The sequence below is a fragment of the Podarcis liolepis genome (assembly GCF_965112155.1).
Source record: "Podarcis liolepis genome assembly, chromosome: 4".
In the NCBI taxonomy this organism is placed as follows: domain Eukaryota; kingdom Metazoa; phylum Chordata; class Lepidosauria; order Squamata; family Lacertidae; genus Podarcis; species Podarcis liolepis.
Genome location: NC_139558.1, coordinates 65,888,104 through 65,913,472, shown reverse-complemented (window position 1 = coordinate 65,913,472; position 25,369 = coordinate 65,888,104). Strand labels below are relative to the sequence as shown.

Here is a 25,369-nt window from a genome sequence, read left to right as displayed (position 1 = left end):
CCCCACCCACGGAAAATGCAGACTTCCATTCTGCATTCCTACAGTTAAAGATCCAAAGCTCAGCCATCTGTTAATATTGTCTGACAGACAGTGGGTCAAAAATCCATCACTAGGGCCTGGAAGTGTTAACTGCTAAAGATGTTTTAGCTGTGGGGCAGAGTTACATCCTAATTTGCTTCTGCTTTTGTCATGGAGTAGCTAAGGAGTGTCAGAGTGCAGCCAGGGTATAAAATTGGGGTGGATGGTGGGTTTGCTAGACCCCATTGTAGACCCCATTTTTATGCATAAGCAGTGCATTTTTCTGTGGGGACACAGGGGTACTCATACCCCTAAACATTTTGTGAATCTTTGTACTTTTGTCCACTTACTGTATTTATTTTTCCCGATTTGAACTATAAAATGGTGATTTTCTTGAGTCAAAATGAGAGTACCCCTAAACATTTTTTAAGATAAAAAGCACTACGAATAAGGAAGTTGGCAAATCACCCAAGAGATATATACCACAGGCTAGCTAGAGAAGGTAAGAGTTTATTAGGTTAATGGGCCTCCTTGTGAATACACATGCATATTTATGGTGAAGAAGAAGAAGAAGATAATAATCAAATATATCTTTCAAAAAAAAAAAAAGCTTTGCTGTGAAACCTAAACAGGTCCCTATTTCTGAGAGAGTTGTTTGCACATGCATTGTACTGGACGGGACAGGATAGGATAACTTGCAGCCCACAGTCCCATCAACCCTCACCAGCATAGCCAATGGCTATTGGGAATTGAAGTCCAGCCACAACTGGAGGGTCACAGGTTCCTCATGCTTGGTGTACAATATTGTGGGTTTTCTCCTTCAAATGCAAAGATCTTGACATTTGATGGGAGGGCATTCCAACAGGCAGGGTGCCATTGGCAAGTAGGCCTTCTGCCTGGTTCCCTGTAGCTTCACTTCTTGCAGTGAGGAAATCACCAGAAGGCCCTCGGAGCTGGACCTCAGTGTCTGGGCTGAGCAATGGAAGTGGAGATGCTCCTTCAGGCATACAGGGCCAAGGCCGTCTGAGGAGAAGACCAAGCATGTTACTCTGAGCCTCATGGAGGAAATGTCACAGATCAACAAACATGTGAACAGCAGTCTCTTCCACCCAATCTGCATTTCAGATTTCAAGTAAACTACAATTTTTTAAAAGTAGCTAGTATCTGTCTTATTTCTTTAAGTGAATCATTTTTTCTTTCTTTTTGACTTGAAGTGAAATCCAGAGAACGTGGAATGGTTTACAATCTGTATTCCATTTTCAAGTTACTTAAATTACACAGAAGCAAGAGAGTTATTTAAATAAGTACTGATTTCAGGTCGTAGTTTTGCAACCCTGTGTGGAATTATCCAGACAAAGGAAACCAGCCTTTCATGGAGCGATCACCTTACTCTAACAAAATGCTCCTTTCATAAATTCAAACAAAAGCTAGTGCACTTTAATCAGTGGGTGGGTTAGGCTAGGGAGGGAAGTGTAATAGTCCCCAAATCCAAACACTCTGTCCTGTGTCATTCATTGCTTTCAATATGAGCTAATAAATGTGACCAGGAGAAGTAATTAAGAGGGACAGGAAACTGAGAAAGAGAGGCGGAGACTGAAGTATTCTGTATTTGCCTATTAAACTAATGAGAATGTAGTGTTAGACTCCCAGGGAATCCATAATTGCCATTCCAACCCTGCAACGACAGCTTAAAAATTCAGTTGTCGCTATATCCATCACAACCTACCATCCTTTCCTACAAACCTCTTGTGAACATGGGGAGTTGGAACTCAATGTTGCCTGTGGGGCTAGCTTTCTTCATATATATGGGTTAGTACAAACTAGGGCCGGGGAGCTTTCTGGTTCTACACTGCAGTGCTCCTGTTCCTTCAGCAAAGGAATCCCAAAAGCTTATCAAGTGAGAAACCAGTTGAGGAGTTTATAAGGCACAGCCATAAAAGTTAATTGAATCAAAATCCTATTTCTGGAGCACAGACTCTAATGAGGTAATAGATACTGCAGGGCAGGCTCTCAATCCTTCCATTAAGACTCCTTGTGTTAAAGGAATCTATAGGGGGAAAAGAAGGGTTGTTTTCTATACAAGAGGCAGAGAAAGAAAATGGGAAGCTTCCTAAAAATTTCTCATTGGGCCCTAGAAGCCAGTCTGTGCCAAGACCAAAACCAGATGGTTGTGGTATGTCATGAAAGTGGCTCTGCATTCAACCAGTGTGCAAACACCAAGGTGGTCTGTATGCATTTTTGTGTTGAAATGAGAGCAGTCTTCAAATGTGAAGTACATAGGGCTGCACTGGGGAAAATTAGATTCATTTATATAATTATCATTGCAAGAAGTATGCCTCTCCCAACTGGAGTCCTTTTAGAATTATTTGCAACTGCTAAGGTGGTGTCCAGATTAGCTGTGGTGTGGTAGCATGTCTAGACTCAAAAATAAATTGGTCACAGTCCTTGAACTTCCTTGTCATAGGAACAGGAATGTTGGAAGTTTTTATTTGTTATTGTTATTATTGTACTAATATTGTTGCTGTTTTATTTTCTAGGTGTTAATGCTGCTGTTCTTATTACAATGAATTTGTGGTTTTTAAAATATTGTATGGCTGTTTTATTTATACTTTTGCTAGGCAGACCCAGCCTCCAAATAAGAGGAGGGGCAGGATAACAAATATCATGAAAAGGGGGGAATATGTTTAGGGGAGGTGCACGCCTTGAAGTTACACACTAGTCACCCAAGCATGCCCCATAGCTATAAAATGCTTAGGTTGGGGACTGGAAGCCCTCAAGTACTGGATAACATAATAGAGAAAGTTGTGTGTGTGGAGAGGTACCCTTTCCCTTTTTTCTTAAGACTCCCCACTCCCCCACAAGCTCCAAACAGTCCTGTAAGATTCCTTGTCTGTTCTGGAGGAGTTGACTTGGGAAGGCAGGACCATGGAGAGCTCCTACTGAGCAACTTGCTCCAAGAAAAGTTGGAAATGAATTGATGCCTTTCAAACCTCTGCATCTAGTCCACCTCTGCCAGATGCCACCCACTTTCGGAGAATTGAAATCTCTTAAAATGCCACCCCACTGGACTGAAGGCAAGTATGTCTCCTGTGTTCCATGGCTTCCTGTCTGGTGTGTTCCCTGGACCATTCAACTGGTGAGACACATTGTCCAAGTTGTTGCTGGACAATGAGGTCACGACACTCCCAGGCTAGCTGGAGCCTGGGACAGGAACACTTTTCCTGGGGACTGAGAATGCACTGAATCTTTCAATGGTGAGTCTCACTGGTACCCCAATAATCAGATGCCAGAGACATACAATAGGCAATGGACATCACGTTCACCCCCAACTTGGAAGCTTCCAGAGGCATTTAGCTAACCACTGATACAAGCAAAACTTTGGATGAATTTCTGTTTTCATATGAAGTTGAAAATGCAAGCAATAACAAGGAAGAAGGTCACCAATTACAAAAAGAGCAAATTAAATTCACTGGCCCATAGGCCTTAGTATGTAAGTATGCAGTTTTAAGAATCGGTGCCCGTTTTGCTTGTTTTCTCCTCCTCTCCCCATCCCTTTTCTCCTTTGTGCCATATCTTTTTCACAATCTGAAAGTCTTTTTTTTAATTGACCTGTGACTCATTCTGAGAGTTTTTCATCATCATTATTATTGAAGAGCACAGTAAAACCACAATCAATCAATAAATATGGGGGGGGGGGGAGTTACAGTAAAATAGCCTGAATAAACACTCCCTAACAGTTGAGAGAGTTTGGTTGTCTAATGATGCAATCCTATACTCACTCACCTGTAAGCAGGTCCTATTGAACTCAGTAGGTTTTATTTCTGAGTAGAGACAGATAGATCACACATTTTCTTTAAAAATAACTTTTACCATCCCCAGACAGGATGCCTAGTGGTCTGGAATGGTGAGAGTTGTTGTCCCTGCAAGGTAACCAGTTCTTCCTCCCTGCTCTAAGTTAACGTATGCGGCTTCTTCTCTGCGTTTCTGAGAAACATTGCGTCTTCAGTCTGTCTTCTGTGAAAAGACAGGAAGCCACAACAGCATTGTGACAGACAACTTCCCCACCATTACTGAGGCAAGGTTAGTTGCTGGAGCTCAGCTAGAGAAGAGAATTCTAATCCCCGAAGAGGAAGAAAGTATGTTCTTTCTACTAATAAGACCTATCCGGTGCTTGGCAGCTGTGCTCCTCCTGCTGTCTGGTGAGTTTCATGTAATGTGTTTAGCCTTCATGGGAATATAACAGAGACAGGGAAAGGATGCATTGGACTCCAAGCCTCATCATCCATGCACATTGATCATGCTGGCTAGGGCTGTTGGGAGTTGGAGTCCAGCGATATCTGGAATGCCACAAGCTCCCTACCATTGGAATACAAGAAATGCCTTGCTGTATTACAACTATGTTGACCTCCTGAGGTGTTCTGGTTGGCTACTGAAGTTTTGGATGCTTACAAAGTAGAAATGTGATGTTCTTTCATGGAACAGAAGAAGGACCTGCTGGATCAAGCCAGTGGCTCACCTGGTCTAGCATTGTGTTTTCACAGTGGCCAACCAGGTGCCTATATTTGTTGCCATGATGGCTATGCCTGCAGGAAACCCAGAAGCAGGACCTGAGCACAAGAGCACTGTTCCCCTCCTGGGGTTTCCAGAAGCTGGTGTTCAGAATAATTACTGTCTCCAACCATAGGGGCAAAGCATAGCCATCATGGGAACAGAGAGCCTTGTTCTCCTTGAATTTGGATAATCCTCTTTTCAAGCCATCCAAGTTGGTGGCCATCACTGCCTCCTGGGGGAGCAAGCTCTATAGTTTAACAATATATTGCATGAAGTATTTTCTTTTATCTGTCCTGAATCTTCCAAAGTTCAGCTTCAGTGGATGTCCACAATTTCTAGTATTATGGGGGGGGGGGGCGGACAGCTTTTCTCTACAATGGTACCTCGGGTTACAGACGCTTCAGGTTACAGACTCCACTAACCCAGAAATAGTACCTCGGGTTAAGAACTTCAGGACGAGAACAGAAATCGCTTGGCAGCGGCGGGAGGCCCCATTAGCTAAAGTGGTACCTCAGGTTAAGAACAGTTTCAGGTTAAGAATGGACCTCCAGAATGAATTAAGTTCTTAACCCAAGGTACCACTGTATTCACTTTCTCCATTTTAGGTATCAAAAAATTTAACAGCCCTGATCTAAAGTTATCAGCTCTCATAATAATTATATACAGACAAAAGTAGCAATTTTTAAGTAAGCTAATTTTTAAGTAAGCTAATTTTTAAGTAAGCTAATTTTAGACTTGGGAAAAAAAATATTTTAGTAATCCTACAGCTGGTTGCTTGTAGCTAGCATCAAATGTTATAGAATCAGTTTAATTGGTTGGGCAAGAAAGTTTGAAACTTTGAATATAGATGCGTGTGTGTGTATAGAATATATATGTAGAGCACCTTTTTAAAAAGAAAAAGGGAAATGAAGAAATAAAAACACTGCATTATTTTTCATTTCACTTTTGCTCAAGCCTGTAGTATTTGTGAATTCTGATGTAAGGCTACTGAACATCAGAGTTTTGCCATTTTGCATTTCACCATTACTTTTGTCTTATTGCTTTTTTTTCAGAATGCCAGCTTTACTTGATTATATTTTGATAAACAATCTCTGCTGCCATGTTATGGTTTGCTTGCAGATCTCTGTGCAGGAGAAAGGATGGTATCCATTCAGAAAGGACTTCTATATCGAGCAAGAGGCTACCACATCACCATCTGGTGTAATGTCAGTGGTTACCAGGGACCAATGGAGCAGAATTTTGAATGGTCCATTCATCGTTCATCGAACCCAAATAGAAAGCTGCAAATTATCAGTACGAATGACGCCTCCTTTCCTTATGCTGTCTACTCTCAGCGTGTTGGAAGTAGGGAGATCTACATAGAAAGGATCCGAGGAGATTCTGTTCTGCTGCACATCACAGAGCTCAAAGACATGGATACCGGCGAGTATGAGTGTTACACACCCAGCACAGATACTGGTTACCTTGGGAATTATGGTGCCAAAACAAACCTTTTCGGTATGATATGACTATTTGCTGACCATTTAGCAGTTACCTTCAACAGTCTTTGGCCCACAAAACTGATTGCGCAGCCCACCAGACAGTTCTTATGGCTTGTCAGGTGTTTAACTGCACGGCTGGATTTTGCCATTCCACGGAGGCAGCAAAAACAGAAGCTGTTCAAAAGGGCTGCCATACATGGCTGCTTGGCTCAGCTCCAATTGGAGATTGAAAGTTTGTTCAGGCTTGTGTTAGACAGTAAATGTGGATGTTTTTGAATTCAGCTGGAGAATGAGCTCCACTCTGCAACAGCTGCTAAGTAAGAGGCACTGGAATGGAGATGCGAGACAGCTCATGTGCTTTGCTGAACTGTTCTGCCCATGACCTCTGAGGCTCCATAAGTTTTCTTGGAAGGTATGGCCAAGAGTTAGGGAATCTTTATTTATAAAATCCTGTTCTTCCTTCAAGGAGCCGGGGTGCAGTGGCGTAGCGTGGGGGTGCAGGGGGGGGCGGCCTCACCGGGCGCAACATCTGGGGGTTAGGGTTAGGGGGCGCAAATCCACGGGTTATGGGGTGCAAATCCACAGGTTAGGGGGCGCAAATTACTTGCCTTGCCCCGGGTGCTGACAACCCACGCTACGCCACTGCCGGGGTGGCATACATGAACTCCTAATGACTCACAACAATCCTGTGTCGAGGCAGTTTAGTCTTGAGAGTGACTTAATCCAAGATCACCTAGTACACTTCATGCTTGGGTGGGGCTCTCCCTGCTCCAAGTCCAGCACTGGTAAGGTATAAACATTCCTTAGAACCACTGATTAGTTCCTCCTAAAAAATAATCACTTCAGGGGGCTCAATGGATGCTAGTCAGTCGCTTCTAGTCCAACCTCTTCTTAAAAAAGTGTGTGGCGCTGTATGCATCTGCGAACATCCTTCCACCTGTATTTTCTTGTATTTCTTCATTTCATTTTAGTAATTCCAGACCTGCTTGCTGCCACCATGAGGCCACAGGCTCTCGCTAGAGATCAAGGGGATTCATTAGAACTCATTTGCGAAGTGTCTACAGCTACAGTCCAACACACCCACCTCTCGGTTGGCTGGTACCTTCTTCCAGAAGGAGGCAGTGGACAAGCCCAGAGGATCCTTTCCCTGTCCAGAGATTTTGTCTTACTACCAGGATCCTCTTACAATCAGAGGTTTTCCTCAGGAGATATCAGGCTAGACAAAATTGGGGACAGAGAATATAAGCTCTCCATTGTCAGCGTGCAACCCTCAGACCAGGGGGAAGTGTACTGTGAGGCAGTGGAGTGGATTCAAGATCCCGATGAAACCTGGAAAGATATTGCCCGGAAACAGACAGACAAAACATCACTGACCATCAGAAGCTTGGGTAAGAGTTGTATTTTCTACCCGTCATATATCCTGCCATTCCTGAAAGAGGCAATGAGCTACTTGATAGCCTGTGGGAGAGTAATTGTCTATATTTTTCCAGCAAATGCACACAATTAACTTGATTCGCCATTTTACTCCAAGCCCTCTACAAAGCTCTGACAGGCTTCGCATCCCAAAAACAAATATTTGATTCCATACAACAAGAGGGGAAAGAAATTCAAAAATGCAAGAGAGGCCATTTTCCATTATTGAAAATGTAAGCAAGATTAGAACAGTACTCCTTCACCATTTTGTAAAAGTTGCACAGGAATCTTTATCGCTTGGAATGCAAACTTTGTAACTAATTCAGTTATGTGAGATGGTGTTATCTGTGAGAAGGAAGGCTGTATATTTTACTCTAAAGACCTTCCTGGGAAGGGCATAATAAAATAAAATTTAATTTGCAGCTGAAGATCTCCTTGGAGCCAGCTGGAGCATCAAAAAGTAGCATTATGTATAAACAACTCTGGCTTTTTCATTTACCAGTTTGTCAGTGCTTCTTTATATAATCAGCCATTCTGGATTGCTGTTGTTGTTTTTTAAAGTTAACATTTTGCTGCTCTAAGCTACTGTAATAAAGCTATGGAAGAATGAAAGAGAAAAGCACTCCATCTATGCAGAGAGAAAAGAGACTGTCTGCTCTGTCAGATCCAGGTGTGGCTCGTCCTATTAACATCCTGGAGTGTGGGGAGGAATCAAGAACCATACATCATGCAGACATAAACCATGAGACTGGCTAAATAATACATGGTGCTTAACGCAAATACTACTGATGATGATGATAAAGTGGTAGTTTAGGTTTTGTTTTCCCCCCCACTCAGTTGCTACAGCTGTGCTGCTGTTGAAATGTGATCCTCCTACACTAGGGAATTGAAAGCTAGCTGGCTGATTCTGTTCTGCTTCTTTTCGCTTTTGGTTGTGGCTAGTTCTTCTTTGTCTCAGCACCAACAGCTTCTGTGGATCACAAAAATCATGTAGCGTTTCGAGCAAGAGGGCGGCAGGAGACCCAGCTCGCTTCCTAGTCCAGTCACTGCCAAGGCAGATTGTGGTCTCTTCTGCAGCACGGCTGTGTATTGTAGGGATCGGGGAGGGAAGTATTGATGTAACAGGGAGCAGGACAAGGTTCGTGTGCTGGAATAGAGGCCTGCTCACCCCTTGTGCTAATCAGAGGATTTAACACCAAATCCTGCACCTTGGTACATACCTAGCACCAGTGCATTAGGCAAATGGATTCTATAATTGCCTCTTTCCACGTAACATTTATTGAAATTCTATACTCTCCTCCCCTCCCCTCCGCCAGCTCCCCATTTGTCGAATTACAATCTGTTGAGCTCTGCTGTGGGATTAGTGCTGCAAGAACATGGAGAAAGGGATGGGATGCCTTCCCACATCCTCATTCACCCCAGGGGAGCTGCAACCTAAATTGAAGAGCACACAGCACACACCCTGTCTCAACAAGAGCGATGCTTTTTTAACCCACTTCCAGGCTGAAACACGTTATGCCACGTTGTTGGCATAAGATATTCAGCAAATATTTGTGAATGGCAAACGTTTGTTCAGGATTTCTGCTCTGAATTATTTATGTGCCTGCATTCAATGCCTTGGATAATTTATGCGCAGTAAGCAATTAGACCAGCGGCTCAAGCTATGATTAGCTGCAGTGCCTTGGCCTTTGGATGCATGGAGCGAGAGCTCTGAAACTGCACTGATATTAGGGAATGCACAGCACAGGGGCAACAGGAGATGTAAGAAGCTTCCTTGCACTGAGTCAGGTCACTGGTCAGTATTGTCTATGCCAACCTTTGCCAACCTGGTGCCCCCAGATGTTGTTGGACTACAATTCTCATCAGCCCCAGCCAACACATGCTGACTGGGGCTAATGGAAGTTGTAGTCCAACAACATTGGAGAGTCACATTTTCAGGAAGAAGGTCCTCCAGGACTCGCAGCCAAGATGGTCTTTGAATGTCAGTATTCCTAAGAAGAAGGCAGTGTACAGGGTGGGAAAGTTGCCCAAACTGCCCTGGTTTCGTGGCTGTAGCATTAACAAGGGGAGCTGATTTTTGCATATCACATTTTAGCTCCCTTCAGCCTCCTGCTTTCATGCTGGAAATCATAGAATTTTAAGAGTTGGAAGGGACCCTTGCAATGCAGGAATCACAACTAAAGCATCCAAGACAGATGGCCATCCAGCCTCTGCTTAAAATCTTTTTCCACAGTCAAAACAGCTCTTACTGTCTGAAAGTTCTTCCTGATGTTTACTCAGAATCTCCTTTCTTGTAACTTGAAGGCATTGGTTTGGACCCTACCCTCTGGAGCTAGAGGAAAGAGCTTGCTCCATCCTCCATGTACATATTTGAAGATGGCTATCATCCCTCCTCTCAGTCTCTTCTTTCCCAGGCAAAAATACCAAACTCCCTCATCCATTCCCCATAAAGACATTCAGGTCCTTTAAAAATTTAGACTTAATCTAATTGTTGGAGGAAGATACCCATGAAAATATGTCACACATCAAGTATGGTATACTCCTGCTTATTGCACTAAAGATACCACCTGAAAGGCAAAATTGAATCTGGACTTAACTATCTCTGCTGCTTTATATTTTCACAGATCAAAATTTTGATGTTGACATCTCTGTTGCTAAGAGGTCTCTCCTGGAAGGGGAAGCCTTGCAGATCAACTGCTCTGTGAAAGCCCAGAATACGCAAAACAGATGGTTCCAGGTGGTTTGGCACCATCACGGTATGGTGATGGCTAGTCTCAATCATTATGGCACCTTGTCTTTTCGAAATGACAACGAGGAAAGGTATACCGTGGGAAATCTCCTAGTGAAGAAGCAGAGCAATGATAAGTACATCCTCAGAATCAACAAGGCGGAACTGAAGGACAAAGGCACCTATAGCTGTTTCGTTTCTGAAGTTGGGCAGACTCCCACTGGCTCCTTTGCTATCGCACAACAAAAGTCTTCATCAGCCATTGATATAGATGTGAAGCCTAGAGGTCAGTCATGCCAAACACTTTCCCTCCAAACAAAATATGGGAATAGCCCCTGGGCTGGGGTTCACTGATGCCCTTTGCTAGCAGACTCTAAACCAAAACTCACAGGTATATTAGACCATTCTGTAGCATAGGGCAGTCCAGTGCTTCTCTTCTAAAAATAAGGCTCCAGTAACCTTGAGTACCCCCAGAAAAAAAGCACTGAGGCAATCCAACATTAAAAGAAGTCATTCAGAACTGACCAGAGACTCCAAATTTTGCAATCAAATATCAGTCTCCAAAATCCTATGGGAGAGGTGAATTGTGCAACTATAACAATTTAAGGCTTAAGATGGTGAACACTGAGTGTGTCCTTTTCTATATACCATCTTTCCATTGTGGGCTACAGATAGAAAATAGGAAGTGGTTTGAGAGCAGCATCTCTTCCTCTGTGGTGTAAGCCATTTCCTGACATTACCTTTAGACAAACACATTTGACAGCTTTTGGAACACTACAAATTCCTGCTTATCAGGGATAGTTGGATGTGCAAGTGCACTAGTATCCCACTTTCAAAAATGATTTCTTTTTTTGGGGGGGGGACTGCTGCCTGTATCCAGCCTTAGTTTGCAAAGTGGGAATAGACTGGTGACATCATCACCACTCCAGACTCTCTCTCAAGTTTTTATTCATTAGTTAAGGATTCCATTCTAATGCTTTCACTATTTCCCCATTTTTCTCCCTATGTACCTCTTTGTTCCATGATTTCCTGTCCTATTTCTGTGGGCCTTTTTACAAAGCTATGCAGCTTCAAGTGTTCTCCTTGGGGGAAAAAATCTGGCAAACAGCTGTTGAAAATTTGCATGAGGCAACTATACAGGAATGTCTGTGGTCCAGGAATAGATGAAAGTTTCATTCAGGATAAAACTCCCATTCCCTTCAATCTGATGAACACCCCTGCCTTCAAGTTATATTTATGCAGTATACCATAGCATATTTCAGTGTTCAGGGGCATATACGCTTCTGTTCCTTTTTTAAAGTTTTGTGATGGAGGAATTGGGAAAGAGTAACAAACATGAGCATACTAGTTTTCTAACCCTTCTGGTCTGATCATGAAGTCTTTCTTCCCATCACTGAAAACTCTACATCTCCATAGCTCTACTATTCAGTGATAAAGAACATTTTTTAAATTGTGAAGTTCCTTCTTTGACGAGTAGCATTTGCATTTGACAAATGAAAATGGATACCAAGGGTTGTCTAGATTCCTCTTCTTCTTGTCTCATTAAATTCTGCCTACTGTTCCTAAAATACTATTATTTGATTGATTATTTAATTTTGCTATTCCACATGTCTCCAACAATATCAGGGTAGCATACATGATTCTATTTCCTCCGCCTTTCTATTCACAACAGGCCTGTAAAGTAAGCTAGGTGGAGAGTGACTCAAGGTCACCCAGTGGGAATTTGAACTCTAATCTCTCTACCAATCCAACCACTCCATCAGCTTCAGCTGTGCCCCTACCTGGGTAGGGATAGTCTAGCTATTGTTGTCTATGCACTTTTAACCCCTAAGTTAGATTAGTGCATTGCATTATACATAGGGCTGCCTCTGAAGCCGGTACGGAAACTTCAGCTGGGGCAGAATTTGGTGGTCAGGTTGCTCACTGGGCACAGGAATGGCCAGTTGATGATTCCTCAGGATCATTGGCAGTCTGAATATGTGCTGGAGAGTTCAGCTTCTCTTGGGTCCTCATTGAAAGGAATCTCAGGTTTGAAGTTTAGACACAGCTGAATTATGGCCATGTTGGATGAGGAGCTCGAGATGTTTGGGATCCATTTTAACTCATCTGTTTCAGACCTTCACAAAATGAGGAGAAGACCAGTTCTGCAACACTTTGTTATGGTTATATTACAGTGGTGCCTCACAAGACGAAAAGAATCCGTTCTGTGAGTCTCTTCGTCTAGCGTTTTTTTCGTCTTGCGAAGCAAGCCCATTGATGGATTAGCGGATTAGCGCTATGAGCGCTATGAGCGGCTTTTAGTGGCTTTTAGCGGCTTATCTGCTGATTGGATCAGCTGATTAGCTGCTTAGAAAAGGGGGGGAAAGGGGGGGGGAACCAGCAGGAACTCGCAAGACATTGTCGTCTTGTGAAGCAAGCCCATAGGAGATTCGTTTTGCGAAGCACCTCCAAAACGGAAAACTCTTTTGTCTAGCGAGTTTTCCGTCTTGCGAGGCATTCGTCTTGCGGGGCACCACTGTACTGCCAAAGAGCAAGGGCATAAATTGTAGGAGACAGTAGAGTTCTCAGCCATGGTGATCTGGTAAAACCAAGGAATTTGGTGATCTCAGTGTTACGGAAAACAAGTCAGGAACCAAAAAGTCACCTAGTGAGAGAGGGCGAGTCACTTAGTCTCTTCATGCCTTGCATTTGGTCCTATGGAGAAATGTGTGAGAAGATCTTAACACATGGTGGTGTATGAGAACATAGTATGAGTCGTCTGGATCACACCAGTGGCCCATCTAGTCCATCATCCTGTTCTCACAGTGACCTTTGAGAGGCCTTAAAGCAGGACCTGAGCACAACAGCACACTCTCCACTAGTGATTCCCAACAACTGGCATTTAGAAGAAAACTGTCTCCATCAGTGGCGATAAAGATATGGATGATCTCTATACAGAAAAGAGGACATGTATCAGACGGGAAACGTAGAGGACATGTGTCAATGAAACTTTCCCATTAACCAGTTAGAATGCTCAGTAGAAAACTAAGATGATCTTCTATGAAACAGATAGTGTCAAAATGCAAACCTATTCTGCGTCTTCTTCCCTCTTTCCCTTTGATTCAGATTTATCCATCTATATAACCCGTTGTGTTTTGTTCACAGAAAGCCACTTGCAGCTGTTTGTGTGGGTCAATAAGAAACAAATAATGGAAGGAGAAACTTTGGTTTTCAGCTGTAATGTGAGTATAGCTGCAAATTCGCTGTCTGTGAACTGGTGGCATACCCAGAGGGACAGAGATCCTCCACAGCTCATAGCCAGCCTGGAACAAAATGGCAGACTAAAGATAGGTGCTTCTTACTTGGAGCGCAGTGCTCATGGTGAGCTCAGGTTAGAGAAGAGGGACCCTTCCACGTTTACCTTGACCATCTACAACACTTTAGCCACAAAGGATACAGGGCTGTATCGCTGTGAAGTGACAGAGTGGTTCGGGAGCAGGAGCTGGAAACACACACAGGAAATCTCAACAAGAGTTGAACCACTGGGTAAGTTCATCCTATAGCCTTTCCCTTTCACATACTTCTAGCTATCCTGTCTAATTATCCAAGCTAAATGTTATACGCAACATGACAACTCTTTAAGCACACATATATGTCTTTGGGAAGAGACCGTAGCTCATTGGTAAAGTTTGCCTTGAATTCAGACAGTCCCAGGTTCAATCAGAGCATCTGTTTCAAAGGATCAGGTAGCAGGTGGTATCACAGGCCTCTGCCCGAGACCCCAAAGAACCACTCCCAGAGTGGACAGGACTGAATTAGATGAACTGACCCAGCCCTAGTACAAGACAAGGGCGGTATATGAACCCAATGGTCTGACTTCCTAATGCTGTGCTGCAGAGATATAAAGTACTCCTGGAACATCATTCCTCCTTCTGTGAACAGTCTATAACTGAGCTGGGTTATTTCTTGCTAAGCCCAAGGCAATGCTTTTGTGATTTTGACTCAGTTGACTTGGAAGCAATCCAGGTCAGCAAACATCTATTCAACAGAATGGGTGTGATATGATAGAGAATATAATATTTTATGACATCTGTCCTTACCTCAGCAGTGAGACTTTCTAGACAAGTAGTGAGTAGTGATCACTCACTGTAGCACAAGATGTTAGGGAAAATATTGTCTCTCTTTAAGTAACTGAGACTCTGATAGCAACTACTGTATGTTGGCTACTACAGGTGTAATGTTCAAAATAGTCAGGTGAGCAAGACTTTCCTACAAATAGAAATTTGATGACATTTGGGAGAGAGATTGACAAGGTATCTCTGGTGTTGATGTAATGTCCTCAATTTTCTCTGGCTTAACAGGGCAGAATTTAAAAGCTATACTGAGTAGCAGAGTTCCAAATGTAAAACTGCAGGAAGACCTTGTACTGTTCTGCAAGGTGGCTGGTAATGATGACATCACCAACAATGTGCCAGTCTCCATCACCTGGCTATTCCAGCCTCACTTGAAGCTGAGTGGCTATCAGCAAGTGGTCAAAGCCACCGCAAGAGGCACCATCGAATGGGGATTGGCGTTTATGCAATTTGAGAAGAAAACCAAGATTACAAAATCCTCTTCTTTATCCCAACTCCTTATCCACAGTGTCACATGGCAAGAGAGAGGGATGTATAAGTGTGAAGTTGAAATCTGGAGAAACTCACAGGATGCCAGAAACTTGTCTGCAATAGCAGCTTCTGTGCTATCCTCTAATCCTGTGGAGATCAAGGTCACCCAACCAGGTAGGTGTTTAGAAACCATTGTCAGCCTAACCTTTTCCTTTTGCAACAGTATTAGCCACTGTCTTCTAGGAAGCGTCTCTCATAAGTCTTGGTGGATGACTCAGATCACCGTTCAATATGTTGAATGCAATAGATTTTATTTTGCCCCATAGTGTTGACTGTCTTTTCCCAAACATATCCAAGACTCTGCCCTACTTTATGACATTTGTATTAAATTTTTCTATTTTATTTAAATTTCCAACCAGCTTTATGAATGGATAATCCCTAAAATCCCTCCAACAATGTATAAGGGAGCACTGATGAAACAAATACCCTTGGTTGTATCAAGAGCTCAGAGTAGACCCATTGAAACTAATGAACCGCAGTTAGCTACATTCATTTTTATTTATTTATTCATTTTCACTCTGAGTAGCACAAGTAATGGAAACAAGCCACTATACCCATCTCAGTGATTCGATTACTTCTGTTCTTAAATTTGCTAAATGTGTTTATTGTTTTTAAATGTTTTTATAGATTACTTTGAGTTGTTTTTAAATGCATTAAACGTGTTCTGAATTTATTTTTAATTGTCACGTATCAGTGATGGTTCTGCTGCCATAGGCTCCTTTAGAAAGAAGGACAGAATATACATTTAATAAAATAAACAAAAATAAAATAAAGCCCCTTTTGTGAAAGCAACCCCCCCCTTTCTTCTGTTTGCCAAAAGTTAAGATGCTAGAGGAAGCTGATAACTTCTTACCATACGTCTGACCAATGCTGTGGAAAGGGGAGACGTTTTGAAATGACTCATACTGGGGGTTTTGCACCCACAGTGGGTAGACAATAGTTTTTGCAGAAATGCACCCGTTGACAGCCTGCGCATATAATGGGAAGCAGCTGCTGGGTTCTTTTGCATACTTCACTTGCCACCGCAGAGAGAAGAGACTGCACTGTCAGCAGCCGGGTTCAAAGCAAGAGAAGGAACTTGGAGATTGTGCTCAGTTAATTAAATTGAAGTGGGTTCTGATTTCTCCTTTCAAGTCATCTCTCTTTAGCAAGGCCACTGTGGGTGACAAGAAACTTAAAAGAAAGAGCTTGGCTATCCTTAGCAAGATCTGCTTTGGGGGGAAAACTGTAGCAGGTTTTTGTAATCGGCATCTTCGGATGAAAATCAAGTACAGAGCTCTGAGATCTAATGAGAATATTGGAAGCAGGAAAGGATGCCCTTATTACAGCCTTTTCCAAGAGTCCTTTCTCTGTGCTCTTGGAAGCGATTCAGATGCTATCCGTGATACTTCCTTGAGAGAAGCCAACAACCCGTGCAGTCCTTTCCACAATCCCTTGTGGGTTTTCCTTTTGCTATAGTCTACAACTTCTTCATTGCTGATGAGGCACAATGTGAAAACCATTAAGAGGCTATTTCCACTTGCTGGAAAGGTGAACAAGCCAAATCATAGAATTGTAGAGTTGGGCTCCAAGGGTCATCTAGTCCAACCCCCTGCAATGCCAGAATCACAACTAAAGCATCCATGACAGATGGCCATTCAATCTCTGCTTAAAAACAGCCAAGGAAGAAGAGTTCACAACCTCCTGAGGGAGACCATTCCACTATTGATCAGCTCTTACTGTCAAAAAGTTCTTCCTAATATTTAATCGGGTTCTCATTTTTTGCTGTTTGAATCCATTGGTTCAGTTCCTACTCTCTGGAGCAGCAGAAAGCTTGTTCCATGAATTATTGTATTTTAATCTTTTGTTGGAAGCCGCCCAGAGTGGCTGGAGAAACCCAGCCAGATGGGCAGGGTATAAATAATAAATCATCATCATCATCTTCCGTGTGGAAGCCCTTGAGATATTTGAAGATGGCTCTCATTTCACCTCTCACTCTCCTCTTTTCCAGGCAAAACATACCCAACTCCCTCCCTCAAGCACTTCTCATAAGGCTTGGCCGCACCCAACATACCTTCTCTGATCATTTCACTTAGGCAGCCCTAAATCCTCTTGCAGGAATGTGATGGGCAAGATTAGGATTAAAATGAAAGGCAGGGCACGTAAGGAAGGAGGAGTAAGGAGATGGACAGGCAGCTGCTCTGAATGCGAGAAGATCGTAAAATGGATAATAGTGAAGATGGTGCTCAGTTATTTTCCAGATCTCTCTGAACATCTTCCTTTCCATCCAGTCAGAACTCTCCCATTTATGTCACAGATAGTTTTAAAATCTCAACAGAGCAAAAACTAAAGTGGAGGCAGAGTTACATTCAGCAGGAATTTGCAACAATTTATGATATGCATATAATTCCTTTTATGATTTGACTTTTTTGGGTGAGCCTAGCCCACATTATATAATCATTGCTAAAGGTTTAAGGATGGGGGGCATTACTTTCTAGTATCTCTGAATAAAGTGCTGATTTCTAAAGCTTTCTGTGGAGCAGATATGCGTGTTAAAAGAGGTTCTAATATGTAAAGAGAAGTGCAGCAAATTAAAATGTGCTGGAATCCTGAAACCCAGATGGGAACTCACTCTTTTTTTTTTTAAGGATATGAATGAATCATGGTCTTCATAAGAGCTTGAACAAAATTGTTTGGCTTGTGTTCCACAAAATTTATATTTGATTAGATTGTTTTTTTGTAATATATTCAGTTAATTTAAATACTATTTCATATTTCAATATACATTTTAAATGGTTTAGAACAAAAAAAATCAGCATAAAAGTACGATATAATTCTACATTCAAAAGTAAGCAAAAATGCTATGATTACTTATTATATTGTTATTATTCCATATTTTAATAATGGTGTCAATATTAGCTAGTAACTACTATTTCTTTGCCTTTTATTCTAGAAAGCAATCTAAGACTCAACATGGATGTAAAGTCTTTGGAAATCACTAGCAATGAAGATGTAAGAATTGATTGCAGAATCAGGTCATGGACCAATGAGAATTCTCGGTTAGGAGTTGCCTGGTACTTTCTCCCATTTTCTCCCACGAATTCAGTTCCACTGCTGATTATAAGAATGAATTACACTAACATATTGGAATATGGGGAGGCGTTCAGTTCTCTGCATCAGAAATCCAGGTTTCATAACGAGAGGGTCTCCAACCACCTGTACCAGCTGCTTATTCTGTCAGGGGGTTATGATGCCCATGGCAAATATTACTGCGTAGTAGATGAATGGATCTGGTTAACAGATGGGGGCTGGTACAAACTTGGAACGATGGAATCTGGAAAAACCACGCTAAATTTCAAGTTTTCAGGTAACTAACTTTATTTATTCATGGATCTTTTAGATGAGAGTAGCCAACATGGTGCATTTGGGATGTTTTGGCACTGAAATGACAAGAGATTCTGCCATTCTCTCTCCCCGCCCTCAGGGTGGTTCAGCTGAGCTGGGCACCATTGCAGAAATGGGAGGACTGGCACAAAACATTGGGCTGCTTGAGAAGAGTAGACCACTCATCACTGTGCTTGTCTCTGCCTACTCCTGGCTTAGCTCTTTGGTGGCAGGCTGGGGACCTCAGTGCCACTCTCTGAGGGGGGCACAGGGAATAAGGTCACAATGGAGAGTGTCTGCCCATGAAACCAGCAGGTGCATTTTAAACTGGCTTTAAACATTTACTTTAACCCAGGCTTCCTCAGCCTCGGTCCTCCAGATGTTTTTGGCCTATAACTCCCATGATCACTAGCTAGCAAGACCAGTGGTCAGGAATGATGGGAATTGTAGTCTCCAAACATCTGGAGGGCCGAGGTTGAGGAAGCCTGCTTCAACCATTTAATCAACTCTGCTGGTCTCTGTACTGGTATCCCAAGCTACAAAGCCATTTTTCTTGCTTTTGAGTCTTATATTGGCACATTACTGCCTTTAAAACTTGATTCTTTTTAAAATTAACATCACCATCACAAGAGTCATGTAGATATCGCCGGCTCTCTGGAGCAGAGACAGTAACATTGGTTCAGTATTGGTCTGTTTCAAATCCCACAAATAAGCAGGGCATTACTATCGCCAATGCAATTGTGTTTGTGTGTACACAATTGCCTCCAGTAAAGATCCCCAAAGTCAATACTCTTAAATCCCCCAATTTAGTGCATTCACCTTTGTTCTACCTTTTGCATTAACATTACATGCCCCAGGCATTGTTGTTGTTAGATACAGACAAACAGCATGCTGAGATGCCTGCTTGCAAGTAGGTCTCCACCTGCTTTTTGAAATGATAGATCTCCCAGGTATATGGCCTAATAATTTGTTATAAACAGCCACTCCAATATTTGAGCAGACTTATTCACGAGTACATCCAAATCTTTGTCTAGACATTGTAGGGGAGTTATGAACCCTTTAAGAAGGTGATGACTTACCCGTCAATATCTCTGACTCCAGCAAGACACACAGGGCCTCTTCCAGACTGGTGTTTGATTGTGTGTGTATTCTGCAGCATGTTTGTGAAGTAATACCAGTCCATTGGCAGTGGATTCATTCTGCTTTGGTTTGTTCTGCAAACCATTGCTACCACTTTATTACTGTCTGGAGAGGTTATAGCACAACAAAAGCAGAATAAAAGCAAACCAGAACATTTGTAATATATTAAAAATAAATTGTGGGATTTCAGCAGGAAGCTACAGGATCTCCACTGACTGGAAGTGAAGCTCCAAAACTTTTGCAGGTGCAAACAGTATTGATAGTGGAATTGCATTACACCATCCATAACCATCTCAGCAATTGGGCAGACTGAGGTTGCTGAGGTTCTTGAGGCGCCAGCCCCACGGGCATCCTGCCTGCCCTGCCAGCTGGGCAGAAGTGGCGTTGGTATCGGCCAAAATCATGTGATGAGAACTTGTGGAGTGTAGGATTTGGACAAGATCTCACTCATAATTGGCGCTGATGCTGATGCTGCTTCTCCACCAGCGACTGAGCCGGTAGCATAGGCAGAGAAGCAGCACTGGTGGCAGCAGGTCTGGCGGCAGTGGTAGGGTAGGGCAGCACTTCTTGTTTTGCCTTGCTGCTCCTAAGACTGCCCCAAGAGCATCATGTGTGCAAATCATCATGAATGCACACACAAAAAGCTGTCTGGAGGGGCCCACAAAGTGTAGCTTGGACCAGCTATTTCTGGTATGTCCCGGGACAATTCCTAGGATTGGGGAATGCATAGTGCCAATCGGAGTGATTAGAGTTGTGACGTAATATGCCAAATAACTTTTTCTTTTTCTTTCTTATTTTGGTTCTCCCCCAGAAAATAACCCGCTCGTTGAAAGAACGAACTACAGCATCACTGTCACCGAAAATGAGGACGTGACCTTGAACTGTACCCTGCAGAGGCCATTCCAGCCCACCTCCCACTTCTCCATCAGTTGGTTCAGAGTGTCAGAACAGTCCAATACGGAAACCCTGGTGCATATGAAAGGCAATGGCATCATTGACTACAGTAATGGCACAATGTCAAGGAGGCTGCACCCCCACTGCCCTTCTGTGGGTGATTTTCTTCTGATCCTGCAGAATGTGGAGAAGGATGATGCTGGGCTGTTCTACTGCCGGGTGGAAGAGTTCAAGGCTGTTGACTGCAGTGCTGAAGGAGCAAAACATGAATGGGGTGAATCGGGATTCAGCAAGCTAGTTGTATTCCCTTCAGGTAATGCTGAGCTGACTCCTGGGTGCATGTCAGTGCTGAACTCTCCAGCCTTATACCTGGTTTAAAGGCGATCCTTACCCTCTTTAGACAGTTCAGATTGGGGAAAGTAAACACATAAGAGGAAGCATTTGGGCACACTAGCTCCACCCCCTTCACATTTATTCCATTCACTTTCCATCTTGTGGAATCAAAAAGGGGTCACCAAACGCTGGGGACCAAGAAGGAACAGGAGGGCTTAATTATGGAGTTGGGATGTGGCAAGGCAATAGGAGGAAGAGTAGTAGTAATGGGTTCTTCTGTAAGAATATTAGAAGAACCTGCTGGATGAGGCCAATGGTCCATCTAGTCCAGCATCCTTTTCTCACAGTGACCAGTCAGATGTCTAAGGGAAGCCAGACAGCAGAATCTGAGCACAGCAGTACTCTCTTCTTTTCAGTGGCAGGTTAGAGATCCTATGGGTGTCAGGAAAGGCCTCTGCAGGGACTTTAGTAACTGCTGGTGCCCCTTGGTGACCCCTTTTGATGGATCAACATAGTAGGTAGACAAGGCTTACACATTTGGAGCACAGAAAGGAGGCAGAAGGTTTGTTTTGCTACTATTGTTGTAATAAAGTGAGACCAAAAGACCAAGCAATCAATAAGTGGAAGATCCAATGAGTGTTGGAGCGATCAACTTCCCCCTATCACACACTGAGAATGAATACCTTCCATGGTTCCAGTTACAGATAGGTAGCCGTGTTGGTCTGCCATAGTCAAAATAAAAAAATTCCTTCCAGTAGCACCTTAAAGACCAACTAAGTTAGTTCTTGGTATGAGCTTTCGTGTGCATGCACACTTCTTCAGATACAGGTGCTACTGGAAGGAATTTTTTTATTTTGAGAATGAATAGATGTAGAAAAATGAACAGTGTAAATAAATACCAAAAGAGAGGCAATACCTTTCTGTAGCCGCTTCCAGTCTCTGCTGAGTCCTCTTATAACAGTCCCATGGTGTCAAATTGGCTAATAAATTCCAGTTCATGATTTTTAGTGCAGTATGGTAACTTTAAGTTCTGCCCATTAATGTCTTAGGAGACTGAAATGCTATCCTAGTGGTTTGTGTCTCCGTTTATGCGATCTCACACAGATTTTTACCTGGCCTATGAAAATGGGAGAAGCACATTGCTTGCAGTTAAAGGCAAATTCTAAAACAGTGCTAAAATGGCTGTGCAGACACATTCCAAGAATGGAAAGGTGACAATCCATACTGTGTATTATGTACATGATCTAAATATAACTACTCAGTCACAGACGTTTCACTTTTGCATATCTGTTAGAATGGGTGATAATGAAGATTCTGAAAATATTTTTTTTTAAGATGTATTCAACATATATTAAAATGCATGGTTTTTAAAAGATGTATTCAACCTTTTTGCAGCCTGCATAGATGCATGAAATTCAAGAATGAACAGCTATGTTTTCACCCTGTTTCCCTCCCTGCAGTGTCAACCAGTTCCACCCAGATCTGTTCTTCTCCGCCTCTGTTCCGTTTCCTTGTATTCTACCCTCTGGTCCTGTTTGCTATCCTGGTGGCTGCCTTCCTCGTCTGGCACTTCAAAAAGAAATGTGCTCAGAAGAACAAACTGAATCAGTGGGAAGAGAAGACATCTGTTGAAGCTGCTGAGATGGTGGCACCATCCCATTCCAAGCTCAGTTCCGAAAGCCACAATGACATAGCGGAGGAAGAAACCAATCGTCTCAAGGGTAATGAAGAGGACTGACTATTTGTTGAAGAGTGAACAGAGGCATTTTGTGCTGCATTGAATTCTGATGACTTTGGGGGAGACTTCTCTTTAGCACTCAATCAGGGCAAATGGCAATTTGGGTTCTCCTAAGACAGACAGATGTCAACAACTGATGTTGGAGGCTATCACCATTCTCATTGTTGGTTTGACTTACAGCTCCCTCCCCTCTTTTTTTCTTCTTCCTATACTTTTTGACTCTGAAGATCTTCACAAACAGGTACAGTATTTAGCAGCAGGAAGTTTTATTCGACAATCTAGAACTTGCCTCTAGATAATGCGAAGTGAACTCTGTTCCTTCTCAGGCAGCGCATGGGAATGAATTCCTGGCTCAGTGCTTCTTTTAAATGAAATTGTTACTCGTGGGGCACGAACTCAACACGGTACTTTTTTAACCATGCAGAGAGGCACTTTTAACCTTTCATAAAAAGACATAATAAAGCAATAATGCCATGGATGTATTTCAGCATTAAATTTAAAGATGGTTAGCACTTAAATTCCCGCTGCCTTTCTCCCATTCTAATTCTATTCTCTGCTGACCCTGCACAGTTTTATGAAGCTCAGATTTAAGGTGATTCACTGTGGGTTTTTAAACAAGACTCAAGACAGCAGAGACACACAAATATCCCCTCTTAATCTCTTTCATGGACACACTGAGACATATTCCAGAAGAACTGAACATTTAGAATACACACATTATCAGCATTTTGTAGCGGTTAGAGAGTTGGACTAGGACCTGGGACACCATGACTCAGATTCCCACTTGGTCATGATGAAGCTCGCTGGGTGACCCGGGCCAGTTGACTGCTTCTCAGCCTAACCAACCTCACAGGGTTGTTGTGGAAATTACACGAGGGAGGGGGAGAACAATGTATACCACTTTGAGCTCCTTGGAGAAAAAGGTGGGATAAAAATGCATTTTAATTTTTTAAAATGCCAGCTATATAGAAGGTAACACAATCTTGAGACTAGTCCCAAGGGTGGTCAACGAATCAATTCCATGCAAAAAAAATTGCAAAGCAGCAGGGGGCGCTGTTACCTGGTGGCCCTAAGAATGTTGCCCCAGGTTTCCAGCCCCTTCTCCTTGTTTTTCTTTTCTTTTCTAATATTTATTTATTTTTTGCTTACAGGACTGCTGAGCATTTTCAAGGCACAGTGTTGCTGAGACCCCAAGCACCCATTATCTTAATTTGATCAGAGACCTAAGTTCCCTTCTCTCTATAAATTACCACGTTCAAATTGTATGCAACTCTGTGTCATAGGCCTGCACCCTTTTAAACACCTAGTGGCATCCCCAAGAGCAGAAGAACTATAGATCAAGTCGCAATGTGCATTACACGGTCAAGGAATTAAGTACCTAGAAAACACATGTGCGCGCATGCATATATAAAGGTACTTGGAATGCAGATTTCGATGAGAGCCGAGGCTTTTTAGCCTAGTGGCATCAAGCTTTTGGATCAGTGATCCTTCTGAAATCAGACATGCACCTACAATGCTGATATTTCATCTGCTGAAATCATTTGTTTCACCAAGTGTTTTTAGAAAATTAACTTGATTTGTGTTGGTCATTTGTTCTGTGTTTTATGATTCAGTAATTATATGGTGTTTTAATCATTTTTATTGTACATTGATATGGAAAAGAAAAACTAAAAGAGTGTGTGTGTGTGTGTGTGTGTGTGTGTGTGTGTGTGTAAGAGAGAGAGAGAGAGAGAGAGAGAGAGAGAGAGAGAGAGAGAGAGAGATGCCTGTCATGCTCCTTCCAGTTTATTGTGTCTTGGAGGAGAACATCAGTGGCAGGCAGGAACCCTGACCAGGAGTACCATTGTCAGGAGGTCCTCCAAGATTTTGCACTATCCAGGGTCTCCAGCTGTTTTTGGACTACGATTCCCATCATCTCTTACCACTAGTCCTGTTAGCTAGGGATGGTGGGAGTTGTACTTCAAAAACAGCTGGAGACCCAAGTTTGGGAAACTCTGGCTAGACTCTGGTGAACCCTGGACTAAATGGATGACTGAGTGGGAGATTCAGATGGCCTCCCATCAAAGGGGATTCCTGCCAGGTCAGTGGCAAGACAGAGTAGCCAAAAAGGGGCTGATAGGAGTATGAGGTTGGGTGTGTGTTTTTTTGCTTTGTTTCTTTGCTGTGCATTTGTGCAGATAAAAAGAAGAAAGGGAAAGACAGAGAGAGCCTTAGTCTCTGGGGCTGTCAATCCGGTATGAAAATTCACAGTCAGGGGGAAAGCATTCCCTTATTTTACTTTAAAAAAAAAAAGGCACATGAAAACGAACTGGTAATAACAAGAGAAGGATGGGAAAACACCCAAAGGGGGTGGGGGTCGCAGCGAGACTGCTTTGTTCCCCCTCTGATGGGGCTTTAATACCAGCGTGTGGAGCACTGTCCAATTTGGAAGAGAAGGACCATGACCAATCGGTGTTAAATGTGGCAATAATGTGTCATGCGGCGGCCACAGGATAAAAGGCAGCGACAGCCTGAACTGTAACAGATTTCATTCTCTTGCTAATGAGTGAGACGGCAAAGTGGCAATGAAATCGAAGGGAAATGCCATGAGATTCTAATTTCTCTTCCCGCTGTTGCTGCCTCTTCTTTGATCTAAAGCGAGTGCCTGTTTTAAATTGCAAACGGATACAAGGAAGATACCATCCAGCCAGTGGGCTTACGGGCTTAATGAAGTGGGGCATACGCTCGAGTCAGATAATATTCTGAGAGGCAGGAATTCAGAAGCAGGATTACGGAAGGACTCGGGGAATAAGGTGTGCGTTTTGGCGCAGAGGCAAAAGCGAGGACTGGGCAGGGTAGTTCTTATCGGAGGCCACGCTTGCAAGGCGATGACCAGGGGTGCAAGGGAAAGGGTGGTTTCCGGAGGACCTATTTCTTGAACAGTCACCCTGGTTTGATTGCAGGGAGACAAGACGATTGCCTGTTTAAGGAGCATTCATCCTAATTTGTTTGTGGTGAGGTTGGGTGAAAGTGCTGGCCTGGATAATCCAGGGAATTCCCCATCAGTTTCATTATCAAACAACAAGCA

The 25,369-nt window shown here is 42.9% G+C and overlaps 1 protein-coding gene across 2 annotated transcripts; it reads left to right on the top strand.

Annotated features, from left to right (window-relative positions):
• The first annotated feature begins 4,051 nt into the window (after positions 1 to 4,051).
• CD101 (CD101 molecule) lies at positions 4,052 to 23,866 on the top strand. Of its 2 annotated transcripts, none has more exons than XM_083500930.1 (9): positions 4,052 to 4,217; positions 5,689 to 6,066; positions 7,022 to 7,438; positions 10,088 to 10,477; positions 13,336 to 13,716; positions 14,532 to 14,948; positions 17,767 to 18,180; positions 20,149 to 20,544; positions 22,025 to 23,866. In XM_083500930.1, exons 1-9 carry the CDS (start codon positions 4,157 to 4,159, stop codon positions 22,300 to 22,302), a joined length of 3,132 nt encoding a protein of 1,043 aa, XP_083357056.1. In that variant the 5' UTR covers positions 4,052 to 4,156; the 3' UTR covers positions 22,303 to 23,866. The 2 variants fall into 2 exon arrangements, with proteins under 2 accessions (XP_083357056.1, XP_083357057.1); XM_083500931.1 differs by lacking the exon at positions 4,052 to 4,217 and adding an exon at positions 4,709 to 4,780.
• The last annotated feature ends 1,503 nt before the right edge of the window (positions 23,867 to 25,369 follow it).

What these genes read in the sequence shown, in the direction of transcription:
- CD101 (XM_083500930.1), top strand. Translation starts at nt 4,157, where the DNA reads ATGTTCTTTCTACTAATAAGACCTATCCGGTGCTTGGCAGCTGTGCTC. An exon ending in TGTGCTCCTCCTGCTGTCTG is followed by an intron (nt 4,218 to 5,688) that starts GTGAGTTTCATG and finishes GTTTGCTTGCAG; the next exon opens with ATCTCTGTGCAGGAGAAAGG. An exon ending in ACTGACCATCAGAAGCTTGG is followed by an intron (nt 7,439 to 10,087) that starts GTAAGAGTTGTA and finishes ATATTTTCACAG; the next exon opens with ATCAAAATTTTGATGTTGAC.